This window comes from Drosophila eugracilis, unplaced genomic scaffold (assembly GCF_018153835.1).
Source record: "Drosophila eugracilis isolate 14026-0451.02 unplaced genomic scaffold, ASM1815383v1 contig_47, whole genome shotgun sequence".
Taxonomy (NCBI): domain Eukaryota; kingdom Metazoa; phylum Arthropoda; class Insecta; order Diptera; family Drosophilidae; genus Drosophila; species Drosophila eugracilis.
In genome coordinates, this window is record NW_024573338.1 from 144,352 (window position 1) to 171,245 (window position 26,894).

The 26,894-nt window shown below is 41.0% G+C and overlaps 7 protein-coding genes across 8 annotated transcripts; 3 read left to right on the forward strand and 4 right to left on the reverse strand.

The window, feature by feature from the left end:
- Window positions 1–338: 338 nt before the first annotated feature.
- Window positions 339–1,446, reverse strand: LOC108108384. The gene is made up of 3 exons (XM_017216433.2): window positions 1,260–1,446; window positions 827–934; window positions 339–767 (listed from the first exon to the last, which is right to left on the reverse strand). The coding sequence occupies exons 1-3, from the start codon at window positions 1,324–1,326 to the stop codon at window positions 430–432; spliced, it is 513 nt and encodes a 170-aa protein (XP_017071922.1). The 5' UTR covers window positions 1,327–1,446; the 3' UTR covers window positions 339–429.
- Window positions 871–3,232, forward strand: LOC108108383. 2 transcript variants are annotated; one of them, XM_017216432.2, is made up of 4 exons: window positions 871–952; window positions 1,908–2,031; window positions 2,092–3,093; window positions 3,150–3,232. In XM_017216432.2, exons 2-4 carry the CDS (start codon window positions 1,918–1,920, stop codon window positions 3,186–3,188), a joined length of 1,155 nt encoding a protein of 384 aa, XP_017071921.2. In that variant the 5' UTR covers window positions 871–952; window positions 1,908–1,917; the 3' UTR covers window positions 3,189–3,232. The 2 variants fall into 2 exon arrangements, with proteins under 2 accessions (XP_017071921.2, XP_017071920.2); XM_017216431.2 differs by lacking the exon at window positions 871–952 and having other exon boundaries at window positions 1,750–2,031.
- Window positions 3,230–5,805, reverse strand: LOC108108382 (protein cereblon). Its single transcript, XM_017216430.2, has 5 exons — window positions 5,541–5,805; window positions 5,142–5,474; window positions 4,420–5,077; window positions 3,856–4,358; window positions 3,230–3,793 (listed from the first exon to the last, which is right to left on the reverse strand). The coding sequence occupies exons 1-5, from the start codon at window positions 5,560–5,562 to the stop codon at window positions 3,486–3,488; spliced, it is 1,824 nt and encodes a 607-aa protein (XP_017071919.1). The 5' UTR covers window positions 5,563–5,805; the 3' UTR covers window positions 3,230–3,485.
- A 304-nt stretch (window positions 5,806–6,109) lies between these two features.
- LOC108108376 lies at window positions 6,110–7,848 on the forward strand. The gene is made up of 3 exons (XM_017216424.2): window positions 6,110–6,415; window positions 7,152–7,254; window positions 7,328–7,848. Exons 1-3 carry the CDS (start codon window positions 6,296–6,298, stop codon window positions 7,717–7,719), a joined length of 615 nt encoding a protein of 204 aa, XP_017071913.1. The 5' UTR covers window positions 6,110–6,295; the 3' UTR covers window positions 7,720–7,848.
- A 24-nt stretch (window positions 7,849–7,872) lies between these two features.
- On the reverse strand, window positions 7,873–9,572 carry LOC108108375 (dimethyladenosine transferase 2, mitochondrial). Its single transcript, XM_017216423.2, has 4 exons — window positions 9,015–9,572; window positions 8,823–8,962; window positions 8,444–8,760; window positions 7,873–8,387 (listed from the first exon to the last, which is right to left on the reverse strand). Exons 1-4 carry the CDS (start codon window positions 9,493–9,495, stop codon window positions 7,961–7,963), a joined length of 1,365 nt encoding a protein of 454 aa, XP_017071912.2. The 5' UTR covers window positions 9,496–9,572; the 3' UTR covers window positions 7,873–7,960.
- A 71-nt stretch (window positions 9,573–9,643) lies between these two features.
- Window positions 9,644–10,554, forward strand: LOC108108378 (protein NDUFAF4 homolog). The gene is made up of 4 exons (XM_017216425.2): window positions 9,644–9,880; window positions 9,946–10,037; window positions 10,096–10,342; window positions 10,400–10,554. Exons 1-4 carry the CDS (start codon window positions 9,736–9,738, stop codon window positions 10,525–10,527), a joined length of 612 nt encoding a protein of 203 aa, XP_017071914.1. The 5' UTR covers window positions 9,644–9,735; the 3' UTR covers window positions 10,528–10,554.
- LOC108108379 (WD repeat-containing protein 61) lies at window positions 10,543–12,176 on the reverse strand. Its single transcript, XM_017216426.2, has 6 exons — window positions 12,096–12,176; window positions 11,817–11,879; window positions 11,467–11,761; window positions 11,174–11,412; window positions 10,930–11,117; window positions 10,543–10,854 (listed from the first exon to the last, which is right to left on the reverse strand). Exons 2-6 carry the CDS (start codon window positions 11,817–11,819, stop codon window positions 10,581–10,583), a joined length of 999 nt encoding a protein of 332 aa, XP_017071915.1. The 5' UTR covers window positions 11,820–11,879; window positions 12,096–12,176; the 3' UTR covers window positions 10,543–10,580.
- Between the last annotated feature and the right edge of the window lie 14,718 nt (window positions 12,177–26,894).

Below are 26,894 nucleotides of genomic sequence, written 5' to 3' on the forward strand. Positions count from 1 at the left end.
TAAAATTTATACAGATTTCCGTCAGGTGTAGAATTGCACTTGGCAAGACGGTTATCGCGTCTATCACGAAGGAGAGCCAACTTTTGACCATATGGTCAAGACGATCTAGGGGCGGTCAATAAATGATTATCAAGACGATTTTATGAACAATTCTGCCACTGAATCAGTGGAAATAAATTACTGGTCTTTCGGTGCAAACACGGAACGTCACAGATGACTCTATATATAAATAAATATGGTGGGGAAATCTAATCGGTGGGCCAAGAAATGTGTTAATCCGTAGACTGATTAAACGGGTACATTGGAATCTGTGACGTAGTCAAGGTAAACAAATGCGCTTATCGTTGCATGAGTTTTAAGTTTATTGTTCGGAAAATAAATGGAAATATTCAGTCGGCCCAAATCGCTGGAGTTGCGTACATCGTCGGTTTAATCGGAATTGGGATTCGTCCAGTCCAATAGCATTTCTTTGCCCTGCGATGCAGTGGCTCCGTTACGGATTTTGCATGATACGACAAAGCAGGTGATCGGTTCATTCTGGGCGTCGTTCAACGTGACCGTCACGTCCGCCGTGATTAGCGGGAACGATGGATCCACATAGAAGTTGAACTGATAGGTTACATCCTCGTCCTTATCAATGGGACAAATGGCGCCGTATAAGAGATTTATGCAGACATTGGACACCTCTTCGGGCAGAGCATATGGCAGGTTCATGCCCAAGACCTTGGCCGTTGTGGTGGCGGTGATGCTCTTAATATTATTCTGATCTGGAAAAAATTCGGAGTTGAGATAAATATTGGATTTGGATATGGATCGCTCAACTTACTGCCCAGGAAGTGCACCTCCATTATGGCATAACCACCCTTGTACACAACGCACGGTGGTTCGTCGCAATCTTGAATTTTTACATCCAGTGGGAATGGTTTGTTTTTGCCTGAAAGAAAATTTGCAGGTGAGCTGAGAAGTAGGCTATTGTTTTTTTATTTTCTTTGACCAGATTAACAGTCGCGACTGATAAGCCATATCAACTGTAGCCAAGAGATACACTTGAGGGCTTTTTAATTTCACTCGAAAGTATATTTGGCAATAGTTTATGGTATTTCAAAGAGATTATGCTTATGGCAAAGTCTGTGAAATGAATCATCATGGAATTATAATAAAACTATAAATAAATTAACTTTAACAGACAAAGCAATTTAAAGTCGAAGTCAAAGCTTACGATTTTAAACAGATTAAACTGAAATTTTTGAGCTACTTACACTGCTGGACATTGGTGGCACTGACTGTGGCCAGAATTAAAGCCAAAGTTACAACGATTCGCAACATTTTTGTCCGGGGAAACTCCTTTAATCTCTGAGAATGAAGAATACAAGAATTTCTCGGGTACTCGCGCACGCAGATGATAACTGTGAATGGATTCGATGGGGCAGTTGGGGAACCTTAAATAGCCAAAGCGTCCGAACGATGACCAACGATTCGAGAGAGCGGTTTATCAAAATCGGCGGCTATTGATACGGGGCCGCCACGCAGGTGTTACAAAAGAAAACAGTGTGGCCTGCAGGTGTTGAGCTCTGACGAAGAGCAAACACCGCCAAAGCGAATCAGTAAATAACGTAAATTTGGCTGATAAGTCGGGAGAGGCTAAACTACAATGTTACGCCTTAATGCCGGTAAACAATGCAGTTATAAGATAAATATATAAAAAAAGATGGGAAAATCCCAATAAAATGGCTTAATCAACATCTATTTTTAGACATCATTTGAATCAGGACATACATTTAAATTAACCGGCGATTAGTTCGGAATCGATCACGATTTGAGCAATCGATGTCATCGGGAGTCTTCCATCTCTAGCGATAATCATTCAAATAAATGTAAACAAATGATATTTACTTTTATTTCGCCAGAAATCTGATAATGGATACTGGGAACAGCGATGTGGAGCGAGCACTGGTGCGAAAGTATCCTGGACTTACTGTGGAGCTTAAGCCGAGTGGATCCTGCAGCATCAGTGGAGTTATTTGCAATAAGGTGAGTTAACATCAAATAACATATGTATTCCCGCCAAATTAATGATAATTCTACATCCAGGGTATTTGGCGAAGTCTAAAACTCTACTTACCCCATTACCCAGTTCTGCATGGTTTCGTGCTATATGTGCAGTTTGGAGTGGAGTACAAGATCTTTTCTCCGGATAATCTGAAGTTACAGGATGACTGGATGCTGGAGGACTTACTTGATAATCTAGAAAAGATTCTTCCTGCCAAAGAAACCGAATCAATTTCTAAGAAACCAAAGACAACTTATCAAGGGAACATATACTCCGACATTCTGGATTTGCGCAAATCTAAGGAGTATCGCATGCAAATTGATGACGACTGTTCCGTGCTTCGATTAAGCGAATTCAACGAACACGAACGTCACTATTTGGAACTGGAGATTCCCTCTCTACGCGTACGAGATCACAGTCTTCCAGAATGCGTATCACTGGGTGAGATGCTAACCAAAAGTGCTAGAACCTTAGAAGAGGTCATCAACCTCTTTCGCAAGCTTTTGGAGGACCTGCGTCCGTTTTACGACAACTTCATGGACATCGATGAACTGTGTCATGTGCTGCAACCGTCGCCCGCCACTACCAAACACAAGTCCCGGGTGTTTCCTCTTAAAGATCGCGTCTACTTAAAGTTGACAATTGGAGATCCCTTTGCATGCATCGCCTCCATGGCTCTGCAGATCATTGGTCCAACTGATGAGGTTGCCCAGCTGCGTCAGGTGCTCAGCGAAGGCCTTGGCAACTGGGACTCCGAGGTGGATATTCACAAGAACTTACTGCGAATGTTCGATTTATGTTTCTTTCCAATGCCGGACTGGTGTGATGGCCCCAAGCAGGATGAGGAGGACAACGAAGAGCTGCGCTGCAATATTTGTTTCTCATATCGCTTGGATAGTGGTGAAGTGCCCCTCGTCTCGTGTGACAATCCGAAATGTGTGCTAAGGTGTCATGCTGGTTGCCTGAAGGAGTGGTTCCAAACGCAGATGGAGGGCAAGACTTTCCTAGAGGTCTCCTTTGGCTTGTGCCCGTTTTGCAAGGCTGTAAGTCTTTCAATCGTGTTTGCTCCGCCAAATTACAAATGCTTTACTCTTTGCAGAAGCTGTCTACCTCCTTTGCTGCACTTTTAGATGAATGAAAACGATTCCTTATAAACAATAAAAGCAACTATTTTAAGAGTAACTTATTACAGAGAAGTTTTAGTTTCAATGAATCTTAAATATCAATTAGGTATAATTTACTTGAACTAAAGAACATATATGCATTCATATGTAGATCAATCTTTCGGTTTACATCCACGCCATCAACCGCAGTGGGTTTTGCTAAATGGTTGTGAAACGAATCAAACAGGTCCCACCTGATGGACCGTATTATTCCTCGGACGACACCAGCAGCAGAGTTTGCGGCTGAGCAATCGCTTTACGAAACGCCAGCCTCATTCCATTTCGTTGGAAATATGGCGCAGCATGTTTCGCACCACGAAGGTGCTGCCATTAACCGGCGTGTTCTCGCTTGCCTTTCCAATTCGAACGCTTGAGCCGGCCAACCCAAAGAACATCCTAGGCGTTAGATTCGGCTGAACCGCCTTAAATTCCCATCCAACGTGCTGGGCACAAAACTTACACAGGATGATGTGCCATTGGTAGCCGGGGAACCAGCTAAACTTTGTGGACGGCTCGCCGCTATAGCCAATGGCGTGCGACATTACCCGGTACACGGTGTTTGTTTCGTGGATGTAACCCTCTATAAAGACATTTTCAGTTAATACCTTAATTAACACGCATGGAATATGTCAAGATGCTCACCTGGATTGCAGTATTGTGTTTGGACACCGTGCTTGGACATGGCAAAGAGATCCGCACAGTGGGCCAGGCTGCTATTGCAATAACGGCAGAAAAATAGTGACTCCTCCTTGAACGTGCTTTTAATCAGTTGGAGGCGAGTGTTTACGGAGTCGGTGAGGAAGGTCAACCGCATCATCTTTTCGGTCAGGTGAAGGTTTCGCACCAGCCAGAAAGACAACTGAATGGGGCATTTTGGCATGGTGTCTATTTTTTGGCTCTCTAGCCTCTGGCGTGCACATTCCAAGATGGCAGCGAATGAATACTCTTGACAGGCATCAGCCGGCCAAGGGGTACTGGTAAGCTGAAACCTGCGGTACTTGTCACGCATCGAGGGAATATCCCGAAATCTGGCCATCGATCCCATATCAACGGATTGGAGAGGTTCGGGCAGGAAGTACTCCGGCAATATTTTGACTTTGCTAAAACATTTGCTAGTAGGATTTCGGGCTATATACTGCGGTGGTCTGCAAGGACTTTGGAGTATTAACAGAGCATTTTAAACTGTTCTGCGGGTTTACCACTTACCCTTGTATGTCATTACAGTTAATGACGATACGCTGTAGAGCTCTGGATTTGTAGAACACCAAACCACGACCGCTTTCGCCCCTCTCATAGATCTGGCAAGTGACCCCATACAATTTGTGAGGGTTGTCTTCCGGTGGCTCCATCAATGGAAAACCCACTCCGAAGATTAAGCCATCCAGGCCGGGCATATCGTCGTCGAACATTCTGCCGTCGATCATAAACGGCAAAACCTCACCGGGAAACAGAATGTGCTGGTGGAGGAAGATGAGCATATGATGGTGGCTGCCCACTTCCAAATAGTCGACGCCAGGCACGCGGCTCAAATGGTTGCCAAAATACGAATGCTCTGCTGGCAGATTGGTGTCAAAGCGCACTCCCTCCTCCAGTTCAATGTCGATTGGTGGTCGAGATGGTTGCGGTGGTGGGGTATCATTTGGTTGCTCGGTTGCCTCCTGACTGGTATCCTCACTGGTGCGACTGCGTCGACGCTCCTGTCTAAAGACCATGCTGCGTACACGCTGTAGGAAGTTGTCACGGTTGAGCAGAGCTGCGATTCCGCCTTCTCGGTTACGTGCTTGCGAGACCATCATATCCACGGCGGAGCGCAGGCGATTCTGGGGAATCATCCAGCCAGGCAGGCGATCTAAGTCGGAATCATCTGTTTTGGAAAATTAGTATTAGTATTTATTGGAAATTAAGTGGATACCAACAAGTCAACTAACCCTCACTCCCTGGACTCTCCAGGGACATGTCGCTGCTGGGATGACTACCCTCACTGGCGGTGTCATCCTGCAAAACGTCATCTGCCATGACCTCCGGACCTTCCCCAGCCCATGCATGCAATCCGCCATCCGTTATGATTGCCCGTACATCTCCATTCCCCTCGATGGCTAGTGGATCCTCGAAATCATCAGCTCTAGGTGCCTGCTCTTCGACTATTGCATTGTGCCAAGCCTGATCCAGGTGTACCTCCTGCTGATCCTGGAGACCCTGTGTGCGCTCCTGGTGTTCCTCTGTACGTTCACCTTCATTCCCCCCGTGAACAGAATTGATTTCTGCGCAGTTTAAGATGTTGAACATGTTAATAAATAATTTTATTGATTTGATGCTCCAACACCCACCTGAGGTCTCCTCGTCGTCCATTTGAGCAGTTTCGAGTGTGTGTTGCTCCGTTTTGCAGGTGAATTTTATTTTTTATTTATTTACTTTTTTTTGATAAAATATAAGTGACGAGCGTTTTTCGATAGGCAACGATTGTTCAACTGGACAACTAGTACTGAAAACTGCGAAAATTTTTAAATTTGTGGTGAGCCTAGCGCGGGCAAAATTGTATCAAACGTTTTAAGAAATTTTTTCCGAAAAATATTAGTTTTACATAAGTTTTCGGGTTTTTTTCTTGGAATAATCATAAGGATATGACATATTTAAAATGGAAGTATATCTCTGAGAAACTGAATAAATATGGTCAAAGTAAATATATCTTTAGCTTAGCTGACAAAGTTCCAAATTGATACAATTATTATATGTATACATAATCTATATTTTGTATTCCTTCACATTAAGGTTAAGCTTACCTAAATGATTAAATCTTATTTACAACGCAATCATCGATAAGCATCAATTAAACATCGATCTTTGAGCACCACTAGCCGGAGCGGATTTGTATTATTTTGAATCCAATCAGAAGCTTATAAGAGCGAACTGAATAGTCTAGAGCCGATCTTCGCCGCAGTTGGTAGCAAGCGGATGTAGAAAGTGAAACCGAAGAAAGTCGCGCTGTGTTATCTCGTAAAGCCTACGGCATCGTCGATTTCGCATCCCCATACCCGTTAATCAAAACAAAGCGAGCGAGTGAGAGAGAACGAAAGATCGAACGATGATCAATCCGCGACTTTTGCTGATCGCCGTGCTCTTTGCGCTTATTGGAAAAGTGGCACGCGCCCAAATCGCTTTTGTCGAGGACCAAGACATTGATAAGAAGAAGGCCAACCTTGCGGTAAGCTGCAAGCACAGCCAAACCAATCCGTCGATTCGTGATAAGAAAACCCAAAATGGGAGAGAAAAGCCAGATGAAACTGGAGAGAACTAAGCGAAGAATACCCTTCCCAATCAGACTTCATAAGTTTTTTAAAGTCAAATTGAAAATTTTAAGTACAAGTCAATGATTATTAATGCCCTTTCTTTTCTAACATATCCCTAAAATATTTTTAATTAATATTTATAAAGAATATTCAGAAATCAACTAAATGTTTTACCTTCAATGTTAACAAATATTATTTCAATTTGCATGCAAAATTTTCCAAATCGTACTTTGATTTTCCACGCTTAAAATATTAATGCGGAACACGTACTTACAGGGAATTTTTTGTTTCAAGTTTTAAAATTACTAGAAATGGAATGTTGTTTTTATAATCAGGCTTGAACTTCTTTATAAGTATCGAGATCTTGAGGGAATTTTAATTACAGATACTTTTCCCTTGATTAACAATGGTTGCATTAAAAGAGAATAACTTATTTATTAAATTTATAAACTCATTTCATCAAATTCACAAACTATTTTTTAGACGAATTGTATATTTAAGACTAACAATGTATTTAAAATCTAATAATTTAAATTGCTTCCAAGACCTTATACATAACATTGAGACTTTTTGGTAGAGTATGGAAGACGCATTGGCAATAATCAATCAGATGCCTTACCTCACCCGTCTACGAATTCTTCTCTTCTCCAGGGTCGCAAGCCGCTATATTCCCCAGCTCGATGCCCCAAGTATCAGCTTCTTTATCCGGGGGACCAGCAGAAGCAAAACGATTGGGTCTGCGACTGCGCGCCAGGTGAGCAGCTATAATGAAGCTACCTCGGCGATGACATAATAATCTGGGTACTGGGTACTTCCCCCTTCGACAGCCACATTATATTACCCTGAGACAGATGGCTGCTATCCGGCATATCGTCAGGGACCCTGTGAGGCGGGCCAAATGCTGGTGCTCTACAAGGAACGGGTTATACCGGAGTGCGTCCGTAATCCGTGTAGCAAAGATGGACATTTTATGATCCGCGACACCTGTTACGAGTTCGGCAACACCAAACACGAGGAGAATCCGTGTCCTTACAAAGAAGCCACATATGTGCTCGGTGTGAATCCCACTAACTTAATGGTGGACTGTGTAAAGTTGTCCGTTCAACTGGATACACGCATTTCGGACGCGACGGAGCAGGCTCCGCCGGAATACTATATTGAACTGGCCGAGAAGTGCGCCCGTGGGAGTCGTCTTTTGGCCAATGGGCAGTGTTCCTAAAGAATTATGTATTGATGGTTACCAATTAAGTGCTTGATGTATGTGTTTCGTTTGGTGCTGTAGATCCCAGTGAAATATTTTGAATTTGTTCAATGTTTAATACAGGTAAAATATAATTTTTGGATTACATTCCTATGAAGAAAAATTTTCAAATTAAGGTGGGTTTTATGTATCCAAATTTATGATTCCAGCAAAAACTAATAACTAAAATTCAACGAAAGTTATAGTTTACTATTTAAAACTAGGAACTGGCTTTTCTGCGGCTCTTAGCGGGAGTACGGGCGGGCTCGGGAGTATCTTCTTCCAGCATTTCATCTCCTTCGGCGTCATCCTCCTCTGGCAACGTAACGCCATCCTCAAGGTTTTGTTCATCATTGGCTGTCTCCAGCTTGAGTAACGCGTTTTCGAGCGAGGCAAGGAAGGAACTCTCTCCATACTCCGGCCACTGACGGAACTGACTAAACAGCGTCAGCATCTGACTGGGTCGAAGATCACCGAACTGAGTATAGATATTGATGCCTGGGTAGTAGTCCCTGGTACTCATTGTTGTGCTCTGGCATGAGTACTGTGGCAACTTCTTAGGCAATTCATCCGGATAGGTTGGAGTCACGGGCTCGGAGACGTGCGGATTGATAATCAGTCGAGGTCCACAGCCTGGTACCCATTTTCTGCACAAATTACAGGATTTAAATAATGACTCTAGAAAATAGCTTGTGTTACATACTCCAAATTAGGTATTATCCTATTGCGGCGGCTCACAAAATTTTGCTTTATAAAAAACCAGAGAGCGGGGAGATCCTGGGACTGACATAGCTCGTGAAGATTGCGGCGTGGTGAAAATTTCACTAGGTAAAGATATTCTGGATTGATGGATCGAACTTTGCCCAACTTGCTTCCCTTGGTGGGATTGTAGACTGCCTGCTGAGGCAGGAAATCCTCGCGCGGAACCTTGGCTATGAACTTGTGTTCGAAGAGGATCTGGAACAGTACGCTGGTTGAGCGGTATATAAGGTAACCAATCTCATTGTTGCAGGTTAGATGCTGCCAAAAGGAAATGTGTGATTAAAGCATTTTCCAAGTGAAAACTATAAAAGTATATTTACTATGTAAATGGGAGGTGGCATAGCGAGGATCATCTCACAACGTCCCAGATTAAACAGGCTCGTCTGGAAGATGAGCGAGTTAATTAAGTGCTTGAAAAATGTGTATGATCCGACGGCGCCAAAGACCAACATGTTGATATCTGCCGAAAAAAATGTTAAGCTCAAGATGTGTTCAATATCAAAGCGGCTTACCGTCTGTAAAAGCTTTCTGGGGCACATCATTGAGAAGATCCGCCACCCTAGAACCTCCGTCCATTTTATCCATGTACACCAGTTTCCACAGATTTACGAAATCTCCCTGGCGTACTTTCACACGTTCCGGGTAGAGTGTATGTAATTCTTGAGCTCTTGGCATAAAGTGATCCATACTCTCGAGCAGGATTATCCTACGGAACTTTGATTCCTTGTCTAACAAATGGCGGGTTAGGTGTCCGGCACCTGAATTCAATTCCATTATAGTATCGCAACTGGTATTCTGGAAATGGGGGTCCAAGTACTGGCTAATCCTTTCGGCAGCATCGGCATTCGCTAAATACATGTGAGTCGGCACCTTTTGCTTGCGGTTGAGTAGTTTCTCTGGAAATTCGCCCCCATAACGGGCAACAAGCTCCTTTCTGGCTTTGGTGCCATATTTGGCCCTGGCCAAAGACCAACTGCATCGCAGGGGCAACATTTCTTAAGATTTTTAATAAACCAAATCCAAATCAAACTTTCGTTTGTTTACAATCAACAGCTGCGATTGTGCATAACTATAAATTAATCGATAGCCAACCAGCTGAAATCATCAATCGATAAGTTCGAATCACCCGATTGAAAAACAAAAAACAGCTGTCAGTGCTTTTATAATTTTTTCGGTTTTCTCGATTTCACGTTAATTTCCTGCAACGTGAATTAAACTCAAGATAATTTTGGTATGGGTCAGGTGGCTTCTATGGTGGCCCGACGGGTCAATCGCTTCAATGTCGAAAATCGAGCCCATCGCGTCCTGGAGCGCGAAAAACCCACACCGGCACCCAAATTCGATTCCAATTTGAGAGATATGGAGCGTACCTTGGAATGTAAGTTATAGAAGTATTTTACGCAATTTTTTAGAAGTATTTAATGATTGATTTCACCGGTATAGTGGATCCAAAGTTCGTGGACAAGCTGAACACGAAGGACACTACTTTGGATGGACGGTTAAAAGACGTTTATGTAACCTCGCAGGATCGATTTGTGGGTTAAAGATAAAGGAAGCTATTTCGGCCAATTTTGATCTGTATATGTTCTCTAGATAAAGCGGGTCCAGGAGCGCCAGGCAGCAGAGGCGGCGGCTGACAAAACAGAGAAGCGACCTCTTCCCCTGGAGCGCAAAACTCCAGATGACTTCGAATATGGCTATCTGGAGCCAACGCGTATCACCCCCGGCCGTTGTACACTGCGCCAGGCGCTACAGTTTATCAGTGACCACCAGTTGGATCCCGAGTCCTGGCCAGCCAAAAAGATAGCCAATGATTACAAGCTTAAGGAACCATTAGTTGGTGAGATTTCTTAAATATACCATAAAGAGTATTTCAGATTAATCTTTATTTTTTCAGAAAACATCCTACATTATTTTAAAACCTTTAATATGTATATTCCCGACCAGAAGTACAAGGACACGATGTTAACTCAAGCCACGCAGCCCCTTCTGCGTGTTAAATCAAGCTCTGAGGGCAGTTCGTAAATAAATCACGCTTGCTTATTGTTTAAACCTACGCTTTAATGTACGAATGGGAATTACACAATCGCATTAGGCGGGCAATAGTAAACGTTAAGGGATTTGTCTTCGGAGGCCGAAGCAACCTTGTCGTTGCCCGGGCTATAGCGAACACCCCACACTTGATCGGAGTGTTCGGCGAATGTGTGAAGGCACTTGCGTTCAGAGGTGTCCCACACCTTGACACTACGATCGCTTGATGAACTTGCAAAATGCTTCCCATCTTCGGAGAAGGATACGCACAGTACCCAGGAAGCGTGGCCGGATAGTGTGCCCACGACATCCGAATGAGTCCTGCAAAAGATTTTTTTCGATTTAGTATATTTTGGAGAGTAGCATTAGTATATTTAGAAATGCTAAGAAACTTACACATCATAAAGCTTCATGTGACCATCATCGGATCCAGTAAGCAGCATCTGGGAGTTGGGCGAAAAGCAGAGGCTGCGAACGGGCAGCGCATGACCCTCCAAAGTTTGAACCACTTTGCCAGCTGCTACATCAAAAATGGTAATAATACCATCTATAGCTCCACTGGCTATGTACTTTCCATCAGGGCTCTGTAATGAATTACTTTTAAGTTCAACCTAATTTGTGCTTCCTAAGTTGAACTTACATAGGCAATACTAAGGGTATATTTGCCATTTTGGGCATCTAATGTTTGCTCTGCCTTTCCCGTTTCCACACTGTACATAGAGATTTTGCCATCATTTAGCCCGGAGATCACATACTTGTTGCAGGGCGAGAATTCCACAGTCCACAGATCAACGGGACCGAAAGTGAGCAGATGTTTCTTTTCGCCTGACCGGGCATCCCACAAGCACATAGTGGAATCCAAGGAACTACTGGCTATGTCTATAAGAAGGGAATATTAGGAGTGGATTTAAGTTATGGAATCTTCAATCTTACTTTGTCCATCTGAACTAACAGCCACGGAGACGACTCCTAGGGCATGTCCCTTCAATTTGTGACGCAGCTTTAAGGTGTTGTCCTCGCGCAAGTCCCATACCTTGACCAAGTCGTCAAGGCCACCCGTAACTATAAAATCCTTAGGACGTGCCTCTTTTTTGTCGAAGTCGAAGGGGTTGTCCTCCTCGGTGTCCAGGCCAGCGTCATCCGGATCCGGATCGGCTGTATCACGGCCCCAGGTGCAGGCCCACAGCGCATTATCGTGCGCGTTTTCCTCTTTGTGCAAAAGTGAAAACTATTGGAGGTATAGAAGTTGTAAATAAGCTAAAATTGTTTCATTATCTCCTTACCATTTTGAAAAGCCGGAAAAATATTTTATGCCGACGTTCGCAAGTGATATTGAAATAAAGAGGCTATCGATAACATAAACATACTGTCAAAGTGACTTTACAGTGGGCATCATAAGTCATTCGCAAATTAAATTTCAATACATAATTTTGTAACAAATCAACCAAAGGTCGCAGTAGAAGTTAAAACAAACATAAGATTTTTTAAACGAACAATACAAATTAACTAGATTATATTAAAATATAAAATTATAAATTCTTCAATTATTTGGTATATTCCACCTGACACCTGGTATATTTCCGTGCTCCGTCTACGGTCACATGACAGTATATGGCTGCACTCCCTGGGCGGTCACACTGTTTTTACCCGTCGAAAACCGAGGAACACGAACGTCGCGTTTTAAAAAACAAATCACCAAACGACTCGGACGCGAGATCTAAGCGACTAGCGAAAAAGTGTAAGTGACGTTACGGGTGCACTTAAGTTGGCCAACAGTGCAACGATGCCCGGATTTATTAGTGCGGTTATATAATGTGGATATAGAGTGCATTAGGACCCCGTCGCCGCCGCCGATACATTACGATACCTTACCAAAAACAAAGAAACGGACCAACGCGTGCGTTCTGCTTTTCAGTTTAAGTTCTCTCTTTAATATTTTTCCCCCATTTGCCGCCGCCGTGAATCGAATATGTATTATTTTCCTCTATGGATCCGCGTGTCTGGAATATATTAATAAACATTCACAGTGAAGCCTCGTTCGTGCGTGTGTTTCTGACTGTGTTTGTGTGTGCGTGGGGGCGGTAGTGTGATTCTGCAGCAGCATATTATTTATCTCCCATATCAAATCTTTCGTGAAAATCAAAAGCGAATGAATCATATTTTATGGCAGCAGGACTCGCCTATTTGTGCACTAAACCGAAATAAAATATAAATATATGCTGCACTTTCCATGTGTTTTTCTCGTGGTGTGTTTGTTTTATTGATTCCCATTTCTATCGTTCCTCCCCCCTTACTACACAGTTTCGACAACTTCTCTCCCTGCCATATAACACATATATTCGCGCCTGCCCCCACAACTTCGTTTCCGATTTTGGTGTAAACAATAACGGCAACCGGTTTTTGCGTGCAACTTTATCTCTCTAATATATCGCCTTTCCTCTTATTATTCTCTTCTCTTCCTCTTGTCTCTTTTCTGCCTCGATTATAATCGCAATTTGCCGTTTCCAAAATGATATATGCAAACCCCTCTTCGAATAAATCAAACAGTTCCAGTTGTATCTGTAAATTATCAAGGTAAGCCAAAAGCCGGTTGATCGATAATGGTGTATTATAATGCCCACAAGATTTGCATTTTTATGTAATCGTATTTATTAAGTTTTATGTTAATTATCTCACACATGCTAGGATTAATATTTCTAGAGTTTTTATTCAATCGGTTAGAAATGGTTAGTCTATTTTGCTTTTTGATAAGTAGAATTAAATTGGTTGCTGGAATCTTTATATAAAAGAAAAAATACTTCGTATAGAAAGCTAAAAAACCTTAAAGAAAACCTTACTTTATTTTTCCATACTTAGCGTCTGTAAGAGGAACCCCCTAAATTAATATGACTCCTTAAAAAGATTGTTAGAGTTATAAGCCAAATGCAGGTCATACAGTTCAAAAACTTTTTGGATCTCATAAGAAATCTTCGCTATAAATATGTAGAGTTAAATATTCTTAAATCCCTCTGCTCTGTTCCATTTCCATTCATAATTTCTCAGCCAAACCCATCACGGTTGCTCTTAGCCTTCGCACTAATGTGACTGGAGGATAAGAATAAATGTTTGCCCTTAAGAGGTGCTACAGAAGCGGCAAACAAAAAAAAAAGAGTGGAAAAACTAGACCATAAACATAAATGCATTTCACAGCTGCCATTAGTGCACAACTTTTCACAATCGGCTAGAAAAACCAGCGCAAAAACTAAGAATGACAAAATGGAAATCCAGGGCAGGCACAAAAAAATAACAAAGAAAAGAAAATGAAACAGTGGCAAACTGCGGAAAAAGCCAAAGCCCAAGCGAAATGCACTCGGAAAATGGATGAAAAACAAACAAAGTTATTAGTTGAGGTGGGAAAAAACGGTGCCGAGATCGGGGGAAATGCGAAGTCAAGTGTGGAAAAGTGCGCTCGCTGGGAAAAGCGTGACAAAGTCAAAAGCAAGAGACGAAATTGGAGCAATTTGAGTCTGTATTTGATATGACATCATTGTAAGGGGCGTCTCAAGGGGCGTGGCAGCCACCAGACAATGACAAGTGTTGAAGTTTCCCCAAAAACAATAAAGAGAGCCAAACAAGAAAGCAACGGGTAAGGGGAATTATTGTCGAGCCAGCGGAAAGCGGTCAGAAAAAGATTTGAAACATTAGCCTTGACATTATTTCAGAGAAATGCAACCAATTACATGGAAAATCAATTTGAAAAGCGATTAAATGTGTAAATGTTTGATTTATATGTTGGGCAATACAAGAAACTGTTGGGTTTGTATTGGGAAACAATAAGTCTTGAGTAATAAGTCTATAGAAATACTAAGATAGCTATCAATTGATAGAACAAATATAACCTCTTGAAACCCATTGTGCGGGTTATATAGTCATTAAAAGGGTAAAGATCCCTAATAATAATGGAATGGAAATAACCAAGAGAGTCGCAATCACGAACATCCTCTGATAAGAATATCTCTTGAATAATCGCCATTCGTTGAACCCCGAGAGCATATAAGAGCATTGACTTCCAAGATCGCGTTCTGCTGTCGAGACAATTTTCTTTACACCAATCAAGGCAGCCAAGAAAATGCGATGGCGTCAAGTCATGACATTGCACTGGTAAAAGCACAAGAACAATGGAAAAGCACTCTTTGGGGCATTTCCAGTAGAAGAAAGCAAATGCCGCCCCAAACTGTTTTTGCTTGACTGCATAAATATTTCTGGCCCGATCGCATGGTCGAAAGAGTATTTAAATCAAGAGATAAGATAATACCTAAGTCCATTGCTATTTATAAGCAAATATTTATAATCAAAGTTGCGTTCTTTTGTCGTTTTTCGAGGGCTGCAATGTTATTTTAAGCCTCTCAGCCTCGAGAAACACCTAATTTAAGCTCTAATTGAGGCCTCGTTTTTTGGGGGGCACAACATGTAAAGTGCGACATTTGTTAAGAGTGTGTATGCTTTTGTGTGAAATATTTTCATTAGCCATTTCGCTTAGGGGCCCTATTTATGAACGTTGGTTCTCTAGAGGCGTTAATCGCATTTGGTCTGATGGTAATAGCAATGGTCATTAGCATATGTTGGTTATAGTGTGTAAGTGTGACTGGTTATTCCCCTTCTTTTAAAAATATGTGGGATCAGGAAGATATAAATTATATTTGTGGCCTGAATATGACATTGGAGTTTGCTGTGTTATACTAATTAAACTAAAGCTTTAACAATAAAGTCTAGAATAAGCGTTAAAGCTGTTGTCTTTCCTGTAAAACACTCCCGTTTTTTTCAAAACCCCCACGCAGTAATAAAACCCACTGCAACGCAGTTGACCTTTCTTGTTGGAATGCCATAAAGTGCACATTTTATGACCACAATGTGTTAACAATTGCAAGTTAAAAAGGAGGCAAGGAATATCCAGGGTCTTCTTCATTTGAGAAGCACTTGAAAAACCATTAAACATTACTCCCTCTGGACACGAAACCCGAGGAGCTTCCCTCTATCGGGCTTTCTTCCCCATTAACCCATAAATGGGAAATTGATATCATTCGATGTGTGTTGTGACATTGATAAAATATCAGCTACATTAGATAAAGTTGCGGGGCCAAGGACAAGTTTCATTTACACTTACTTTTACTTCTATTTTAGATATAAAATTTATCTTAGAAACTCTTTTGAAGTCGAATAGAGAGAGCATAAAATTGTTTATCTTTTGTGGAAGAGGCGGAAGGCAGAGTTCAGCTAGACAGCATTCAGTTTTTCCTAGTCAATGCGATTTCTTTTCTTTTTTTCGCATTCGCATTGGCCATTTGTGTGTTTTTTTTTTGTTGTTTGTTGGCCTTTCACATGATAGGCTTTTGTGTGTTATTAATCGCATTTTTATCGCCACTTTAATAACATATGCCGCCTGGTTAGGAAAATGGGCTTGGTCGCTGGGAGATGGGGGGAGGAGTTTTTGGGCGTCAATTAGCTGTCGTCTGGGCTGGGCACTTTCACAATTTATCAAAAATACATCATCAAAGTGTCCACTGTTCGTTTTCAATTTCATACTTTTTCTTGTCTGAGCTTTTCATTCTTTTTCATTTGGGATAGGAGGAGTTTCATTATTAATTAAAAACCTGACAGACATCGCTGTCATCACGATGACCATGACCTGAGCTCCTTTGTTGTGATGTGTTTTACTGCTTTGTGCCTTGTTTTTTTAATTTTTTATTCATTTTCATGCATTTTCACATAGCAAAAGTTCGCTGCTCCGGTGAATAAGAATTTGCTCTCTTGTCTATAATTCAGTTGAGAAAACTACATATGTACAAAAGTGGTTTATACACATGTACATACAACATGCTACTTTTGTTACGCCCGCCTTTGTGCCGGTGTTTGGGTTTTTAATTTGAGCCTCGATTTTCCAGTTTTCCAGCCAAGTCAGGCATTAACTTTGCTCATTTAGCCACTCGGTTTATTCACTCAGCCACTCACCCGTTCGTTTTATTCATTCATCTATCCATCCATCTATCGTTTAATCAGCCCTTTGCCTTTGCCTTTGCCTTTGCTTCTAGACCATGTTTAGGAGCCGGTTTGCGAGCTCTTAATATGATTAAGTTTTTACGCTTCGACAGCTTCTAGCACGGCTCACTCACCTCCTCGACATATTTATACTGCCATTTCTAGGGGTTTGTTTTGAAGGCACATATATGTGCTGTGGAAAAGCTGTTCTACATTTCCAGCTAGAAGTTTTTCAATTTCCCAAGAAGTTTTCCTTGAAATGGGAGGGGCATAGAGGATTATCCCGAAGCTATATGACTCTGTGAGGGTGTTTTAAGGGAAGGTTCCTTGAATTTCTTGGCCTAATTTAATGATATCAGGTTATCACATATGAAAACTTATAGTTACAAGCGTCTAAATTAAGTTATTATTTGTAGAAAGAAAATACTCATAGTAAAGTTCAAGTTCTTGATAAAGTGCACTCTTTACCCTTGCCCTTTTGTTTGTTGTCACTACTATAAGTGCTTTATTGACTAAACATTTTCGCGATTTATTGATTTGAATCTCCATGCAAACACCCCATCCGAATGGCTTGCAATTTTCCAATTGAAATCATCCAAACAAATTGCATTTGCATGCTCGATTCCTCCCCGGAGTCAAAGCGAAGGCCAATTAATGGCAGTGAACAAAAAACATTGGCTCTTCAATGCAAATTCAAAGTGCTGACAGGCGACAATGTTTGATCGCAGCGATTGTCGGGGGAATTGGCCAGTGAATACAAACAAATATTTCTAAATGGAGCTCATGTCATTGGAAAATTCTGAAAATCGACAGTCGCCGGATGTTGGAATGTTCTAGGAAACTCTCGTTGTTTACAGATACATTTCTATCTCTATATATCTGTGCACTTTCAAAGTAATATATTGGCCTAAACCACATGATTCACTTTCCTTTATTAAGCACAACAGTCAGGTATCGGAAGATGACGTACTTTAGCCATGACTGAGAGAGTAAATCAGAAGATCAAGAATAAACCCATGCACTTAGAAAAATTCAGTTTTTAAGATTGAAAAAAATACTTTGTAGTTTAGTTTTCTTTTAGGAAATAACTAAAATATTCATAATCAATCTTATTCTTATTAGTTTTTTAAATACAAGTGTTAATTAAGTCAAATCTAATCAATGTATTTCCTGTTTCTGTTTTCAGTGAACTAAAATCATAAGCTAACAAATCACATATATCACCTTCCCACCACAAATGTTTTCGGCCAGCAAAATTGCTTGTTAAGGTGAGTTGTTTAAAATGTATAATTATATATTAAATTCATATGCGTATTAGTGTAGATTGGCATGTGTCAGTGACTAAGAGAGTGCCACATTTAATGACTGATAATTGCTTTTGGTTGCCTTCTTATTTTGGCCACAGCCATGGCAGTGCGATTTATTTTGACCAGATTAGATAGTGGGGCATAGAGTTATATTAGATAACAATGCAGCTTGTTTAAACCATCAGATATGCAGTTGAAATTAGTAAAAAAAAAAACCTTGATAGTATCCGTTTCCTTTGGTCAATATTATTCATTGATGAATGCCATAATTGGCCAACGTCATTGTACACCTGGATTCGGTTGTATCCACCTGTATTGGGCTCTCAATCTTGACCAGCCAGCCAGCTCGACTGCCTCATAACCCTGCCTCATGCATTTTTAATTGGCAAACGCTGCTCGACACCCAATGAAAAGTCGTCTTTTATTGGCCATTGGCCAACTTGAAAAAGGGCAAAGTTTATTGGGACAATAATACAATCGAACTGTGGTGGGAATCGCTGACAATCGGCAAGAAACGAGATTCGAAATCGAAAACCAACAAGAACTATTTTTAATTATCGCACAGCATTTGGCTTTGACAGTTTCAGTTTCAATTTCTAGCTGCAGTTTTTCAATTTATTCAAATTGATTGAAGCAACACCCACATACCACCCACTTTTCATGGGTTTTCAGTTTTGGGATTTTCAGAAAAAAAGAAACAATTGCTAACAAGAAATGAAAATCTAAACATCTCAAAACAGATTCGATAAACACGAGCCGAAAAAATAATGAAAGAGGAAAACTTTCATCGGTGGAAAATTTGTGTAAAATTTATTCTACTCGCAGCCTCTGCCCCTTTCTTCTTTCGTTTTTTTGAGGTTTTTTTTCTAGTAGTTTTTTTTCAGCGGCGACTGCTAATTTTAGCGTGAAGAAAGCTGATTGCATGGGGCATTTGTATTTCGGCTCTTCAATTGCCATTTCATTTATATTTTTAATTACGCAGAGCAATCTAGAGAGAGAGAGAGTTCTCCCTCGCCCTCACCCTCGCCCGCTCTCTCTTTTTGTATGGCCTGGCTTTTGTGGCTTTTTTATGTGCAATTAATTTTACAATTTGTCACAAAAACAAGAAAGAAACAGCAACTAAAAACTGTTTCTGTGTTTTCACATATTATTTTGTAGTTAAATTTTAATTTTAGTTGCTGCCGCCGCTGGGGGATTGTAATTAGCTTTGCGGTGGGTTTATTGAACTGTACGCTGAGCTCTCAAACAACAAACAAAATAGAGAAAAAAAAAACTAACACACGAAAAACACAAATTGCGGCACACATCGGACATGTTTATGCGTTTCGGGCTATTTACGGCCAAAGGTCCCGGCCACAGAGAAAAAATATTGATGTTTCCATAGACATGCCCAGTTCATTGCCATATGGTGGAAATTCTATGGTTCTAAGGTATCTACTTTCCATTCCTCTGATGTAGTATAGCTTGAGGCGAACTGGTTTGCTGATCTAATAACTCCCACAAGTCGGCGATTATTGCTGTTTAATGTGCTGGCTTTGGGTTTGTGGCCAGCGCAATTTAAAATCATTTTTTGATTGTAAATTGTTATGATTAGGGACATGTGCGGGGTCTTAACAGATCAGCATCTTCTATAAACCTTATGCTGTACCCTCTTAAAGTTCCCCTGTAAATATCACCTCAATTACAATTTCTAAACAATGTAAGCAAACAAATCTATTATCACCTGCTAGAAAAACAAAAAAAAAACAAAACCCCTAACAAGGCAAACGCAATTCAGCGAATACCATTTCCTTATCTATAACATATGTAGTTTAATTTAACGATCGGCGCCTATTACAAACGAATGCTGTTCGTATATTGGGGGTTCCTTAGCCTTATAAGGCCTGCCTACCCATTCTCATTAGACGCTTATTGAAATCGAACGAAGCTGATAACATTTTGCGATTGCAAATCGACCTGCGGAAGGTGTTGATGTGATAAGCACGTTCGCATTTAGAGCGGCCAAACCTTGACCAACTAAATTGGGGCTAATGAATCAGCTGATTGATCACGAAACGCGATTCTCCAATTGAGAGTCCAAATAAGGCAATGGTGGAGTCGGTTTCGAAAGGTATTTTCTTTTGCTGATGCCGCCGAGGTTGCTGTTTCGCTTTTCCAATCGGCAAACGTAAATCCAATTATCAATCGGATCAATTGGAAAGTCCGGGGCCAAAGCAACCGCAGTCCAATAAACGGGGCGTGTCAATGCAATTAAGGATGGCAAAAGGGCGGATCGATTTGGTCGGTTCCGTTAAGGAAAGTAAAGCTCGCAGCTGAATGCACCGAACGAAAGTCAAAGATCAATGGGTACAGGGGGTATAGTTTCTAAGGGAAAAGAACTGGATTTGTGAGTACAATCAGAAACTATATATTGTCTAATATATCGGTTTCTGAATGTATCTTTGTATCTAATATTATCTTTAAATTGTTAAGTTAAAGATCTTTTTATCAGTTCTAAAAGTAGTTCTCTGGGAGAGTTCTTCTTATAGCTGGCATTTCCCATCTTTGGATGCTTCGTTGCCTTGCATTGGGCCTATGAAACAAGTTTTTACCTATCTCTCTCTCTCTCTTTGGGAATCAAGCCGTCTCTTTCGCTGCTTGCTGGTTGCGCATGAATCACTTTTTGTTTTGGTTTGAATCTGCTTTGCTCCGTGCTTTGTCTTTTCGAAAGGTAACTAAACTATGTACACACAGCGAGGTACAGTTAAAGGGCTCTTACTGTGGGCTACAAAGGGGGGCGGGACGAGAGTCGGGAGTGAAATTGAGTTTATGACGTTTGCACTTAACCCCCAGTGGAAAACATGGCACAGTTATCATTCGTTAGCTTTCCAGCCCAGCAGCGGAAGTTTGTCGGTCGAGCGTGAATCGATCCACGCAGCTTTTGCCCGGCATTCGTCACTAATTCATTCATTCGTTCGCCCAGTCAGTCTGTCAGTCAGTCAGTCAGTTAGTCAATGGAATTTTATTCTCAATTTTATTTGCTGCTTGATTGCATTGCCAGCGGATATTGGCAATGCAACTGGGAGAACCGAAAAGCACAGCCCGAAACCACAAAATTCCTCTTGCGCCTCTCTAGAGGATTGTGGATTGTTCTGGGTAATCCTTAATTCAATTTCCATAAAGTTCTATATGGCCAGAACAATTTGCACTTTATGGAAATGAACTTTTTACAAAAGTTTACATACTTGATTCCACAAGCAATCGATTGGTTTTTCATTTCAATTACTGCAATTTGAATTATATATTTTTGGCTTATAGGAATGCCAACTTATTGACTTAAACGCAATCTGAAAATATAGTTAAATATGGATTTTTCATGTAATTAGTTTAGAACCAAACATTCTTAAAACCACTTTAACTAAAAGCTAACCAAACAACTCTACTTTACTATAATTTGTTTTACTTTTTAATGGCTTGGCAAAAGTGTTTTTATAAAATTCAATAATCAAAAGCGAAAGAGAGTTGAATTGAAAATGTGAAGCCGTCAGTGGTTCACGGTCAACTCGTGCGCCTAATGACAGCCAACGATTTTCAGGCGCATAATTACGCCAACAAAGGCAAAAAAAAAGCACAAAAAACAAAGCAACAAAAAACACAAGTAACCACTGCAAACAACTGTTTCATTTACATTGTGCAGAGTCATGGAATCTGGTCAATGAATCGCACTGAAATGTGCTCCACGAAAACGAGAAAAATATACAAGAAGAAAAAAAAACAGGCCAAAATTACCTAGAGCACGCCAACACACACTCCACGTTAACCAAGAAGTCTATACACGCGATGGCAAATCTTGTATGGAATACTATAAATGCCACGCCCACGCCCGAACAAGGCTTATAATGGCCAAATTTATTGACCACAAAGTAGCAGCAAGACAGACGAACGAATAAAAGCGGCCAAAAACCAGCACAGTCCCATGAACCAATGTGGGCAGGTGTCTTGGCTCAGTCGGTGTTGTCTGAGTGCCTGAATGTGTGGGTGGCTGGTAAGCGCCAAAAGTTAACCATTATTAACAGTTTATTAAAAACAACTCAAGTGGCCAAGGCAAATAAAAAGCAAAGAGATCATCAAGCTAAGCCGAAGCACGTGCTGCCACCAAAAGTGGGTTAAAAAATGAGTTCGCAAAATGAAAAACAAACTTAAAATGTGTTTAAATAGTAATCAGTTAAAAATATAACCCAATTTTATTTTAAACATTTGAAAACCCTTAAAAAATAAGTATTAAGTACATCATGTCGAATGAGTAATGTTGACAAATTCTTAGCTTAAAGTTGTAGCACAAAGAATTTAGTTAGTAATACCTTTGTCAACTATTTTTGCAACAATTTTACACCACTTTTTCTTAACCTTCCTTCGCCGCACATCATGCAACATTGTACAACGCGTCGTATGAGTAATTCGAGGCATTTAGAAAGCGAAACTTCGCCACTACAAAGAGCAGCATTCCTGAGCAAATTGCAAATGCTAAGTGAGAGTTGCAGCATCTAACAAGATTCTTTACGCACAGACTCACCAGAAAAGAGTGAGCGAGTGAGATAGATATATCAGCTAGAAAGAGTTGGCGAATGTATTTATCGATTTCGGTTTCAGGCAAAACTTGTTGCTCTCGCTCCTCGCAAATCAATTACGCAATTTTACTCTCAAGCGATTATATTTAAATGAAAACATTTTCATGGCAGGCAATTTGATAAGTGGAAAAACGCTCATCAATCCGTCAGTCTGTCGCTCCATCACTCTGTCAAGACACAGAACTTTCCTCAATAAATATTTCATCTAAGCGAAAGTTCACTGACTTTGCTTGTTCAACGAAAATATATATAAAAAAAAGAATGTTTGACCCAAAAAAAGAAACTCGGAAAATGTGCGTTGATGCGCAGTGGAAGTGACGCTGCCTGTCAACGGAATATATATCTATATCTATATATATAGCTACTATAGTAACAATAAGCACACTAAACATAATGCTACACAAAAAGATAAATAGATATGATATGTTGAACGATTTCTCGATTTTATATCAACTACTTGACTAGCATTTTTCTCAACTTTTAAGCTTTACAATTTAATATTTAAACATAAAGCAGACATAATCTCATCTCGATTAAACCTTATGCTTTATGATCTCCTAACAAGCCGTGTTTTCTCCTTGTGTACCGATAGCCGTAATGATGCCTGGGGATTATGAGAGGCTGCTGATTAGACGGGCAGACCCGCCAAATGAAATGAAACTTTATCGGATTAAATTTATGACAATTTTATGGACAGTAGTCGAGTGAGTGAGTGTGGCTGGACAGAGGGGCGTGTTGTGGGTTAAATCAGTTACAGTGGGGCAATCAAAATTCCTTACGGAACGCATGCTGCCCCGATCGTTTGGGCAACTTCCTTGAAGTTTATGGCGTGTTGCATGCCTCGAACTTCCCGAGGCATGAACAAAAAGTGTGTGTGCATGGTGGAGCCACTGGGAGGGAAGCACTTTTCTTGCGTTATATGCCCCACATTATGTGGCTCGGCCAGATCTCTTGCCAGACCTCGCTGCGTTTTTCATTTCTCCTCTAGAGCTGCTTGACAGTCCATCTGTCCATCCGACTGTCTGACTGGCTGAATGGCTGCCTGTCTGCCTGCCTGGCTAGCTGGCTGGCTGTCGTGTGCTCACTCAATTAGCGCTCAGAGGACCGAAACATCAACTGAAACTATAGCAAAAGCAGCAGCAGAAACTATTGCAGCGGCCCGAGGATTGTGCAAATATTTGCGCGTTAAAACAAACTGCAAATGAAATTGTCTAACAACAGGCCTCGAATATGTTCGAAACGTTCAACAATTGCTGGCCGGCTTCTGCTGCGGGTGAGGTTGAATTCGCAGTTGCTGTTGCACTTGCTATTCCTATTGCTGTTGCAATGAAAATGCCAACGGATAAAGAAATCGAATCAAAATAACTGCAAAAGCAACCAAACTGAAAACCTAAAATATAAATAAAATTGAATGTAAAAATAGTTGCAGTTGCACTTTAAAACTGTTGGCTTTGCTCGGTTGCATTGGCTTTCGATTTAGATTGTATTTCATCGGCTCATCTTTTCAGAATGCCAATTGCTCATGCGCCCCGTTGTACGTTCCGTTTGTCTATTAACTTCAAGGAGATTTGTATTTGAAGTGTACCTGGTTAATCACTCACTAATCGTTTGGCAAATTAGACACTTAATAGCTGGCATTAATTGGCTCATGAAATTCTGCTGTCATCGCAGATCTCGCAGCAATGTTTAATATGAATATGAGACATTACTCATACGCCTGGTGTGCGGTTGAGATTTAAAGACAATTCCAAGGAAAACATGGCAATAAGAGGCGATTAGATAAGCTATATAAGTCGCAATTCTGGGAATCTCTCTAATTAATATAAATCATTTTGTAACCTTGGGGAAAATGTTGGCATATCAATATGGGAATGGGGAAACTACGTTTGCCTTGCTATAACATATGCTACTCCAATTCTTCGAGGAAATGTGGAAAGTGAAATTCAATACAAGCAGATGGGCCTGCTTACTATTTTCCTCACACTCCGTGTATTTCTGACACTCAAGTGCCAATTGCTGAGCAAATTAATAACAAAATGTCAGTTTGGGGGTGGCAGCAGACAAACAAACAAGTTTAGCAAACAAACAAACACACAGCTGGCTTAAATACGAGAGCATTTGGCAAGGCGAACTCGAAATCCCAACCAATTGACACTTTGTTTGTGTTTTCATTACCAATAAATGTTTGCCCATTGTTATCGAGCTGCGAGCTGCGATCAGCGCCCCTGCAAACGCCACACATGGCGACATCGCCTCGCGATTTTCCAATGAAAACGTGAATCCGACGATTCCAATTTTGGGCACTCACTTTCCTGTCCGAACATTTTCGCATCCGCTGTCCATATGTGCTGGGAAACTCAGCTTTTACAGCTTTGGCAGGCCCGACATTTTAGCCAAGGATGTTTTGCATTGCAATGGCAATTCATCAACACCAACAGATTTGTCATGCGGCAGACGCATAATTAAATACTTTCACCTGTGCGCCAACGAGTACATACACCTGCAACCGCCGCAGCAGATTCAGATGCTGATGCAGATACATTTTCATGGCCAAACCGATGCTGGCGGAGCCAATGCACTAAAAATAGGCGCATTGCCTTTGCTAGAGACACATTTTCCTAATAGCCACACTTCACGCACTCTCAAAGAGACACCAAAAAGCGAATAACAAAAAAACAAAAACATAAAAAAGTCAGGGACAGGTGACGTTGAGGTCCAGGCCAGGAGTAAATCGGACTGGGAGCGGTGCGTGAAAATCGCAATTTCCCACCTCGGGCCTTGGGACTTGTGGCGTCGCCTTTTCTTTGCCGACTTTCTGCATGAGTGGTCTTAAAATATCGCCCCAAGAGCCTCTTGTGTAAGTGATCCAGCCATATCTGAATTTACAGTGCTACTGCACTTAGTTAAGCCATGAAAATAGGATTAGTTTTAGTCAGTTTATAAGACGGCTTTATAAATTAAAGAGTTTTCCCTAACATAGCTTAGTAAGTTTTCATCTACACAAAACTTTTATGCGTGAAAGCTGACATGTTAGGCTGACTTATGGAAAGTGTAAATTAATAAAACTTATACATGAGATACAGAGTTTTTAACATATTCATAACTTGTCTACAACTTATAGTTTATCTTTTTTTCCATCAATGCATGTTTAGACTTTTCATTCTCAAAATAGAACGCATTTTTCTCCTCCCCCTACTAAAAGCTGTGAGTTGCTAGAATTTGTTTGAGGTCAGAAGCGCTTTGAAGATGCTGCTGTGCCCCATCCTTGAATGGGGTTTATTTAGACGGAGTGTTTACACTAAGATCGGAGGCCCAGCCCGTCGGCAGCTGTGTGTGTGCTTGTGCATCGAGTGGGCCCGTATCTTATGGATTGCAGAACTGCACCGCTGGCAGATACATTTTCTGATTTTCTTGTTATATTTTTAAACAAAGTACACGACCGAACCAAACTCTCTGCGTTGGCAGTGCATCCATACATCGTGATCTGAGTTAGCTTGTTTATTTTCTATGGCGCATTTGTTTGTTGGCTCCGACTCTTTGTGTATATCTTACAGATACTCAATGGCCGACGGGGTAAAGTAGAGTTTGATCGGCGGTGGAAAAGAAAATTGAATATTGTGTTTGACACGGCCCAACATTTGACACAAAAGCACCCGAGATGCGGCAATGAACTCTGCTCAATGAAAGTGCAATTAAGTGCAGGCAATCGCTAATTACATTTATCGCTCAGATGTTAATTATGGTGGGGAGGTGGAAATGGGGATGATGTCTGTCTGTGTCTGGTGATTATGATGCAGTAGAAGGAAAAGCCCCGCCTCGAACTCTCTGGAGGTCAATGATATAACCGATGATTAAGTGCCCGGCATTGTATGGCCCAGGCAGTCTCTCTCTGTGTGGCATTGCAGTGCTGCTAAAGGTCAGGTCAGCTATCTATCTTCACAGCTCAGGCTTAGGGCGATGCCATATCTCAGATTGGTCATCTTCAGATACTTTATCTCACCGTCTGCTGTATTTGTCTTTGCTTTTTGTTTGTTCTTCGCTTGTTTTGTTTATAGCATGCCATAGACTATGCCCAGCTTGCAGCTGCCGTTTTTTGAACGGGTTAAACTAGCTTATAAAACTGGCGGAATAGTAAAGCCAATGGTAGTAGCATTACTCACACAGCCAGGTGAAAAATGCAAATAGAGATAAGTATAGAATGAAACTGAAAGTAGAGCAAATCTACTACTAGCTACTGTATATGGTTACTTTTTAAAGTAAATTTTACATATTTGCAAAGTATAAAAGAAGGTTAATTTTTTCTGTGATTACTTTTAACGTGTATTTTTTCTTTGTCTTTATCTACTGAAGCAAAAACATTGATTTCTGGCAACTTTAAGATGGTTTTTATTCATGGTATTGAAGTTTCTATGGCCTATAATCTTTCCCAATA

Coding starts and splice junctions, on each gene's coding strand:
- LOC108108384 (XM_017216433.2), bottom strand. CDS start 1,326: ATGTTGCGAATCGTTGTAACTTTGGCTTTAATTCTGGCCACAGTCAGT. Junction 935..1,259: donor TGCCACCAATGTCCAGCAGT/GTAAGTAGCTCA, acceptor ATTTTCTTTCAG/GCAAAAACAAACCATTCCCA. Junction 768..826: donor GGAGGTGCACTTCCTGGGCA/GTAAGTTGAGCG, acceptor AATTTTTTCCAG/ATCAGAATAATATTAAGAGC.
- LOC108108383 (XM_017216432.2), top strand. CDS start 1,918: ATGGATACTGGGAACAGCGATGTGGAGCGAGCACTGGTGCGAAAGTAT. Junction 2,032..2,091: donor GTGGAGTTATTTGCAATAAG/GTGAGTTAACAT, acceptor TTCTACATCCAG/GGTATTTGGCGAAGTCTAAA. Junction 3,094..3,149: donor TGTGCCCGTTTTGCAAGGCT/GTAAGTCTTTCA, acceptor TACTCTTTGCAG/AAGCTGTCTACCTCCTTTGC.
- LOC108108382 (XM_017216430.2), bottom strand. CDS start 5,562: ATGGACGACGAGGAGACCTCAG. Junction 5,475..5,540: donor GGACGACGAGGAGACCTCAG/GTGGGTGTTGGA, acceptor TAAACTGCGCAG/AAATCAATTCTGTTCACGGG. Junction 5,078..5,141: donor GGAGAGTCCAGGGAGTGAGG/GTTAGTTGACTT, acceptor TTTCCAAAACAG/ATGATTCCGACTTAGATCGC.
- LOC108108376 (XM_017216424.2), top strand. CDS start 6,296: ATGATCAATCCGCGACTTTTGCTGATCGCCGTGCTCTTTGCGCTTATT. Junction 6,416..7,151: donor AGAAGAAGGCCAACCTTGCG/GTAAGCTGCAAG, acceptor TCTCTTCTCCAG/GGTCGCAAGCCGCTATATTC. Junction 7,255..7,327: donor GGTCTGCGACTGCGCGCCAG/GTGAGCAGCTAT, acceptor CCCCTTCGACAG/CCACATTATATTACCCTGAG.
- LOC108108375 (XM_017216423.2), bottom strand. CDS start 9,495: ATGTTGCCCCTGCGATGCAGTTGGTCTTTGGCCAGGGCCAAATATGGC. Junction 8,963..9,014: donor CCAGAAAGCTTTTACAGACG/GTAAGCCGCTTT, acceptor TTTTTTCGGCAG/ATATCAACATGTTGGTCTTT. Junction 8,761..8,822: donor TGCCACCTCCCATTTACATA/GTAAATATACTT, acceptor TCCTTTTGGCAG/CATCTAACCTGCAACAATGA.
- LOC108108378 (XM_017216425.2), top strand. CDS start 9,736: ATGGGTCAGGTGGCTTCTATGGTGGCCCGACGGGTCAATCGCTTCAAT. Junction 9,881..9,945: donor TATGGAGCGTACCTTGGAAT/GTAAGTTATAGA, acceptor TCACCGGTATAG/TGGATCCAAAGTTCGTGGAC. Junction 10,038..10,095: donor TAACCTCGCAGGATCGATTT/GTGGGTTAAAGA, acceptor TATGTTCTCTAG/ATAAAGCGGGTCCAGGAGCG.
- LOC108108379 (XM_017216426.2), bottom strand. Junction 11,413..11,466: donor TGTTAGTTCAGATGGACAAA/GTAAGATTGAAG, acceptor CCCTTCTTATAG/ACATAGCCAGTAGTTCCTTG. Junction 10,855..10,929: donor CACATGAAGCTTTATGATGT/GTAAGTTTCTTA, acceptor AATCTTTTGCAG/GACTCATTCGGATGTCGTGG.